General features: G+C 36.3%; 1 protein-coding gene across 2 annotated transcripts in view; it reads left to right on the forward strand.

Annotated features, from left to right (window-relative positions):
• The window catches only part of cops2 (COP9 signalosome subunit 2), a 35134-nt gene extending 29225 nt beyond the window's left edge, over positions 1-5909 (forward strand). For both annotated transcript variants that reach the window (XM_080214092.1, XM_080214093.1), the window contains 3 exons: positions 1774-1856; positions 2723-2781; positions 4539-5909. In XM_080214092.1, coding sequence (XP_080070218.1) covers positions 1774-1856; positions 2723-2781; positions 4539-4683 — 287 coding nt within the window. In that variant the 3' untranslated portion in view covers positions 4684-5909. The remainder of the gene's footprint in view (positions 1-1773; positions 1857-2722; positions 2782-4538) is intronic.
• The last annotated feature ends 2855 nt before the right edge of the window (positions 5910-8764 follow it).

Consider the following 8764-nt stretch of genomic DNA (forward strand, 5'->3'; position numbering starts at 1 on the left):
GAACTCCCTTTAGTATGCTATAGTGTAGTACACTTATGAAAAGCTTTCTCCCAATATTTCATTGACATTCTTCCCAGCAAATTATTAGATGTATTTTGTGTACACACAGATTTTAGTAACGTAACTGTTCAATTCTAGTGCAAATCAAATAGAACAGCAAAGATTAGGAATTCCTCCCTCAATAATGCATAGATACTGTATAAATACAGTAAATAAATGCTTCATTCTGCTATCCTTCACAAACTGGAAGATATCTACTAAACTGGATAAGTTCAGAAAAAACTATTTGATAAATATTCTACGATGTGAATCTTGACATCACACTGGGAGATTGACACATGACAGACTACTGCCTTTGGGAGGTATTCCAGAGAACAATAGTAGTTCAGAGTTAGGTTGGATGAAACCTGCAGGTTTTTTGCATTTGTCAGCAAGTGGGGGGAGGGGGGGATATGGCAGGAGCAGTAGAACAGGTATTCTCAATATTGCAGACAAAGTGCTCCATCCAGTTAATTTTGGGGTGCACAACATGGAAAGATCTAAGGAGATGCTTGGTATTGTGGTAATTAAGCCTGGGATTATTTTTACTTTTATAAAATACATAATGAGAGGTTTTGGCTGAGAAAAGCAAAGCCCAATATTGGCTAATATGATTTCATAGGTCTGATGATGCATGAGTAAACTAATCATTAGCCACTTAAGACATGATGGAGTTCTGTGCATTTCCTGAAGTTTCATGCAGGTTTGGTTGGATCTCTTGTTCAGAGGTTGTTACAGATGCACATCTGCAAAGGTGTTTTCCATCATTGTTTGATTGCATTTGAGCTTTTTGGAAGGAAATGTTTCCTATGAAAGTTTTGTGAAGAAACCATTGATTACTATGCTGGAAAATTAAAGGTAGCTTTATAGCACCTGGGCCAGTCCCCACTTCATATCCAAATGAATAGCGCTTTATCACAGTTCTTGCGTATCTAGACACCTGGGAAATAAACTGAAGTTTACACATCTTGAGCAATTTGTGTTTCATTATTCTGTGCTTTTAAATGCTAGTGTTTCTAACCCTCCTATTAACGGAATTGGTTAATGCAGTGGTTTATGGAACTGAGCCACATAGGATGAGATATTTCAATGTTTTGTCCTAGTTTTTACTCAGTCATGTCAGTAATAGAGATAAGCATTAGCGGAGGACTAAAAATAGAAAATGCTGAAAATATAGAACTAATGATATGTTGTCGGACTGAATTGTTAACCAATGTTCCTATTTCCTCTAAAGTGTGTGGTCCCACAGATGTTCAGTGTTTCCAGCATTTTCTGTTCAATTTGAAAAAATTCCAATACTTACGGTTCATTTCATTGTGCAATATTTCACAGCTAGAAAGGGGAATTTGTTACTCTTCTGATCGGTGCATGATATGACTATTGAATTTAATATGCACACCTTTTTGGTTCCTTTTTGCACTGCACTTGCCCACTTCGAACCGTACCTACCCACTATTTGTCCAGCTGCTTTGTAAAACCCAAATTATACACTTGCTTCCTTTTCATCAGTGTGGAAAACATAGTCTAAATATGTATTATCAGCACAAAGGAATATGATAAAATGCAGCTATTTTATTTGCTAGATTAAATTATAAAGCTATACATGAAGCTTATGTCCAATAGCCTATTTTCTGTTAATGAAAATGTACTGTCCAAACCAGTGCAATTATTTTGTGTGTGTCCTTCCTTCTGACAGTTGGGTCATTTTGTGATAATGAATTCTGTTTTTCATAGAGCTACTGAGGAATATCAGAACTCAAGTCCTGATAAAATTAATAAAGCCTTACACTAGGATACATATACCATTTATTTCAAAGGTGAGGTCACATTTTATTGTTGATTTTGATTTTAATTCATATTCTTTTGGAACAGAAGTTTAGGTTGAATATCTTCTTATTTGACGCTCTCTCTCTTTCTCAACCTTTTGTCTCGTGATGGTGCATAGGTCAGACTTTTTGTCTGTTGCTGTAACTAATCCTGGAACAGGTCACTAGTCTCTCACCAAGGGCTTGTAGCTTGAGGGGCATTATGCCACATCAAGCATTTGGTGTTTAATCACCTATATTCAATCTTTGAGTTAATTATCTCCAGTAATGGGTAGTTAGACCAATATAATTTTTTACTCAAGCCAATTTAAAATAAATTGGTGCTAATCAGATATAAAGCATTTGTATGGAGATTGGAAATTTGATACTGAATTTTGTTGTTGCTATGGAATTTAAATGCTGAATAAACTGGGCATTTGAATGATGGAAAAGAAGCTACAAAGGTCACCCTTGCAATTTAGACGGTGACCACAAAGCAGTAGAAAGTATTTGGACCATCTCTTACCCTGATCATAGAGCACTTTTGGTAGAGGATGTTGGAAACGTTTGCATGATGTTTGAAAGGAAGTATGTGAGGCTATTAATAGCATAAGATGAGTTAAGTTAGTATCTACTCATATTCATGCTATCATTATTTCCCGCTTTGATTCTTTACATCTTTCTCTTCTTAATCACCTACAGTGTTGCTGCTTTCATTTAGCTCTGCAGTCCTTTCCAACTGTTCACACACAAATCAAACTTGGATTGATCAGAAAATCAAACATTGCACCTTCAATGATATCCAATTAATTTTCATTGGGAAGCTTTAAAAATTTCTGTAATCGCTTATCTTTATTAATCTTGTATTTTTCCCCCAGGAGTTGAACATAGATGTAGCTGATGTAGAAAGCTTGTTGGTGCAGTGCATATTGGACAAGTACGTATAATTTTTGTAAAAAAGAGACTTGCATTTCTATAGTGCTGCTCACTATCACATGAAGTGTAGTTACTGTTGTAATGTGGTAGCCAGTTTGCATTCCGCAAACAGCAACCAGATGTACTGTTTTTTTCCTGTGATGTTTGTTTATTGAGGGATAAATAACAGCCAGGACTCCAGAGAGAACTCCCCTCCTCTTCTTTGCAATAGTGTCACAGAACCTTTACATCGACCTTATCAGGCTGGGGCCTGAGTTTAATGTTTCATCCAAAATACAGCACCTCTGACAGTGCGGTGCTCAAACTCTGGAGAGTGAAGTGGGACTTGAACTTAGAATCTTTTGTTCAGAGGCAAATGTGCCACCTACTGAACCACAGCAGACATACAAGATAATCTCCTGGCTCCCAAGTACCCTGTCTGAAGCTCCCAGATAAAGGTTTACATGGCAATTGTCCAGAAGTACTAACTTCCCCTGGACAATTGCACTGGGAGCCATCTGACAAAACGATTTAAGTTGTTAACTTTGGATGGTTCTGCTAGTGTTATGCTGAAAGAGTTAGAAGAAATACAAATCCCATCCACTTACCTTTCTCTTAGCCTGTTATTTTCACTGGGACCTTTTAAACTCATCTGCTTTATGGCAGCTGGTGCCATGAAAAGGAGGCATCTCCTCCTTCACTCCACTTCTTTTGGACTCTGGAGCTGGGGATGTGCTATGCTGCTTGAATCTCGCCTTGCCTGAGTCAGGAAGATCAGACGAGAGGCACTTAAGAATTTTAGTGCAACTACCTGTGTGGAGTAGCAATCCAACACTGATTGCCACTCCAAGGAATTTATTGGCCAATGAAATTTTTCTTGCTGTTTTTTGAGGCGCTGCACTAGACTGCTATAGCCTATCAGTTACAGCAAGAATGGTGTAATATTTCTGTTATCAAACTGGTGACATTTTATTTACACCTATTGATTGTCTGGAAATTCATAGGAGGCAGAAGTGTAGTGGTATTGTCACTGGACTAGTAATCCAGAGCCCCAGGGTTAATGCTCTGGGGACCCTGAATCAAGTTCCATCATGGCAGGTGGTAAAATTTGAATTCAGTAAAAACAAAATCTGGAATTAGAAGTCTAAGGTGGTCATGAAATAATTATCGATTGTCGGAAAAACCCACCTGGTTCACTAATATCTTTTAGGGATGGAAATCTGCCATCCTTATCTGGTCTGGCCTAAACATGACTCCAGGACCACAGCAGTATGGTTAACTCTTAAGTGCCCTCTACAATGGCCTAGCAAGCCACTCAGTTCAAGGACAGTTAGGTGTGCACGATAAATACTGGCCCAGCCAGCAACGCCCAAATCCCACAAATGAATAGAACGTGTCAATCAAAGCATGTTTAATTTGGGTGGTACAGTTAAGATTCGATTCCTGGCTTGGGTCACTGTCGGTGTGGAATCTGTATGTTCTCCCCAAGTTTGTGTGGGTTTCCTCCAGGTGCTCCAGTTTCCTCCCACAGTCCGAGAGATGTGCTGGTTAGGTACGTTGGCCATAGTAAATTTTCCCTCAGTGTACCTGAACAGGAGCCTGGAATGTGGCAACTAGGGCACTTCCACAGTAATTTCATTGCAGTGTTAATGTAAATTTACTTGTGACACTAATTTCTTAAAAAATTAACATGCTACATTACAGCTATCATTAAAATGTTAACAGTAATTTAACAATGTTCCATTCAATCTACTAAATAATGTTTCATTTTGTTTCCAGTACTATTCATGGTCGGATTGATCAAGTCAACCAATTGCTGGAATTGGATCATCAGAAAAGGGGTGGGGCTCGATATACTGCATTAGATAAATGGACCAATCAGCTTAATACACTCAACCAAGCAGTTGTCAGCAAACTGGCTTGATGCAATTTAGGCTTCTACAATAATACAATAAGGAAAAGATGCAGTGATGTGAAACCTTAAAAACTGAGAATGGCTGAACTGCTGTTGGTTGGCCCTGAAAACTACCAGAGCTATGGCAGAAGTGCTTTTTGATCAACTGGTTTGTGTTTTGTTGCTGCATTTGTCCCAAGACACAGCTTTAATCTGAAGAAAACCAAACTGCTACAAGATTTGTGGTATATTGACAATGTGCCCTCCACCATAAGGGAAATGACAGTCAGAGAGCTGTTTGTGTCAAAATTTCAAAACACAGACTCTTCTCTTCGGTGACATCTAAATATTTTAGCAGTAGAAAACCTCTAACTGAAATGTTAAACAACCTGCAATAATTTAAAATGTGTACCACAGTTTTTGGAGATGCATTCTTTCATGTACGATTTGGCATGGTTGCGTCATTCTGCAAAATGTTTTGTCAACTTCCAAATTATGTGGCCCATGAGTTCTCTGTACCTGCAGTGTAGTAAAACGTTATAGACAGGAACCTTCAACTGTGGCACACTGTCACATTAGGTTTGAAGCAGCAAAATAAAATGCAGCTCAAATTGGAAATGCTGTAATTTTGGAGTGCTTCCATTTGTTTCTTTTTCATTCTCAACGATTCAAATGAAAAACATACACATGTTCCATCTCTTTGGCTCCAGTGGATCTGCTACACATGCTTTAAAGTATAGCGTTAATTCAGACAAGTCAGGAATTCAATTGGCTTCTCCAAGTTTACATTTTTGACTAGTTTCAATGAACTACGTTAACTAGCCTAGTACACAGAACTGAAAACACATCATTTGACAGTTTAAACTCTTACAATACGGAACGTGTGGGTGTTGTGTGCCATAATACAAGTTCAATCTTTGCTCAAGCTTTAATTGGCTGAAGGTTATTTAACTGCAATTATTCTTACTGGTGCTGCCTGTGTGAATAGTCAAAATACAGCACTTTGATTTTGGAATTTGAGTATGGCTTTTTTTTTAATGTCTTTTAACTGATGAATTGGAAAAATAAACTAGTTATCACAAACTTCCACTACCCAACATGTTGTTACCCCTGAATTTCATGGTTGAACCTTTAATTCTTCTGTTTCCTAGTTAACATTGTTGCCTGTGTTATCAGTTTTAAAAACAAATCTTATTAATCTTAATTTGTTCATTGATTGTGTCCTGCACAAATAATTACCATTTTTTAAATATTCACATTTGAGGTTTTCATTTTTTTCCCTGAGCATTTTACTATTTTCATTGCATGCTTTGGCTTATTTAAAATTTGGGGTCCTTTTCAAAAGCAGAGTCTTAATACTAATGTTGAACAGTGCTAAGCATGATGTATGCCGCTGTTAATTTTATTTATGCAATTGGCATTCCTGTTTTAATGATTTGACAGAAGATAAATGTACATGATTATAAATTCAGGTAGTTTATATATGATGTAGTAAAGTTACAAATGAATTTATTATACTTAATGTATTTCGGAACGTGCTTGAAAGTAAACTTTCTATACAGACAGCAGAATATTAACCTGCAGCTATCTAAACATTTCAGATGTAGGTCACTACATTTATATTTTGTATTTAAAAGTTTTAATTTATAGTTTGCAACAAGAATTAATAACAATAATATGCCCAAGCTGAAAATTTTTCTAGTCTTTTCAGCAACATTAAAATTTATAATTTTATATTGAATGTTTAGCCTTGTATTAATATTCCAGCTAAGTAACTTTGTGTGCAACATGTAAAGGGGTGCTGTGGACTTAACTGTGAAAAATTGAATTTAATCTCCCACAATTTTGAACTTGTTTTAAAGCCTTCACTTCCATTAAATCAAAGTTACAAAAATGGGTTTGATACCTTTTTGGCTTTTTGTACGTTTTGCTTATTTTTAGGTGAGAGCTGCCACCTAGAAATATAAGCAGAACCTGCAAAAGAAAAAGTTACAGCATCTGGCATCTTTGAAGTAGGGTTGACGGGCATACAGTACACAAGCTCCAAAGCTGGAAAAGATCAGCCAACTATCAATTATTACAGAAGAAAGACTGAAATGTTTGATCCTGTCTTCAGTTAAGCCCCCACCTGTTTCCAGAGTCCTTATGTGTCTGATTTCATGAGCAAGTTTTGAGCAAAAAGCTTCAAGACCTATACCAGATCTTACTCTGCCAACTTGGCAGACCAACAGATGTGATCAGTCTAGAACTGTACATAAATGCAGACGACTTTCTGTAAAAGTCTTGGAGTAGTTCACCATGCTCTTTTCAGAAAGAAGACCGGGGAAAAAAACTATGGGTGTCTGTATATGACTTTTTGAGAAACCTGCAGTTAATTTATGGTTGATTCAACAAGTCAATTTTGCTTTTATCCAGGAAAGAAACAAAGAGAATCTTGCTAATAAAAATGATACAATACTTCTGACTGATCTAATACAACACAAGGCTTCCTATCTATTATTTAAATGCACAACACTTGAAATGAGGATTTGTCTTATTTCAGTTTTTAAGTAAATTGCATTTCTCAACCATGCAAACAAGACTGAAGGAAAATCCTGAACTGCAGCTTGATGCACATCAACATCCTGCAGTTACCGCATAATCATCAATAGATTTCTGGAAACACTGTGGTCAAGCATTTGCAGATTTATTAAGAATACAGTACTTGTGTTAGTACCATAAATAATTACGCAACTCTGGAGCTCAAACTTGATGTATCCAATGTAAGCTGCCGTTTTTTATACATTTCTCTTGCCCTGGCTACATACAATTTACATGTTTGCACATTGCATAGTTATATCAAATATATTGTTCAATACTGAGGAGATATCCCTGGTATCCTGGTCAATATTTATCCATCACAAAAATTATTTGGTTATGATGTGGGAATTTGTTGTGCAAAAATTGGCTGCCACGTTTACAACTGCCTATACATTTAAAATAACGTTACTGACTAGAAAGTGCTTTGGGATGTTCTGTGATCATGGAAGGTGTTATAAAGATGTATTTCTTTTTCTTTCACTGATTTGATTATGTTTATCCTTGCAGCGACTGATGTGTGCTTCAATGATTGATATGAGTTTATAACTCTCGAGTACAGGAAGCATGTACATTTTCTAGTTCCAGGCTTGGGGTCTTTCTGGGGCATATTCTTCAGTAAAGTTTCAAGGCCTCCCTTCTAAGGAATAAAATCTCTTCGTCTTTGATACAAAGGCTCCATTTCTACCAGTCCTAGTCTGTACTGCTATAGTTAGCATGCCTCTTATTTTCTTATTAAGTAAGTGGTTGATTCTATTTTAGGATATTGCAATTTAAGAATCATAGTTATCTATTTAAAAGCTAACACAATATGAAGAATAAAATAGCAATATGACACTGAATACTTCAAGTCAGTCTGATTAAATCTTTCTTTGCATTGTCTTCATCAGTTTATAAAAAGGCTTTAATCACCTTTCATCCATCTCTTCCTTTCAACTGCCAAGCTTGCTTTCTTTTTTAAATGGAGATGCATTGATTCTTCGTGTTTCATAAGGACGTCCATTAAAAAGTCTTCTAATATTTTGCCATGTTTTAGACTAACTACGTCAGTCTTTTTCTTGGTCACCAAACTTCTAGAAAAAAAAGCAGCGGGATGTAAATACTACAAATATTTGACATTTCTACAAATAATTTATATGGAAAATGCTGCAGTGTGGCAGGAGTATTTTACGTTATTACAAAGACCGATGCATCGGAAATTTATTCAAAATTCCTTCAGCATTTCATACGTAATACTACGGGAAAATGATCTCCAATTTGCAACTGTTTTTATGTATGTAACATTGATATTTTTAATTAAATGTATACATCATTATCAGTCACTATAATATTTTTCTGTCATTAATGAAATGTGATAGAATACACAAAGCTAACCATTAGAATCAAGTGTGCCTCATAAACCATTTTTTTGTCATTTGGCATTCAGTTGCCAAAGATTTACTTTGTGAGCATCTGATCAGAAATGTAAAAAGACATAAAAGGATCGGAAGAAGCTAACTATTAAGAAGCAATGAAGGTGGATTTATTTATACAC

The sequence above is a fragment of the Carcharhinus amblyrhynchos genome, chromosome 28 (genome assembly GCF_965287045.1).
Source record: "Carcharhinus amblyrhynchos chromosome 28, sCarAmb.v2.hapA, whole genome shotgun sequence".
Lineage (NCBI taxonomy): Eukaryota > Metazoa > Chordata > Chondrichthyes > Carcharhiniformes > Carcharhinidae > Carcharhinus > Carcharhinus amblyrhynchos.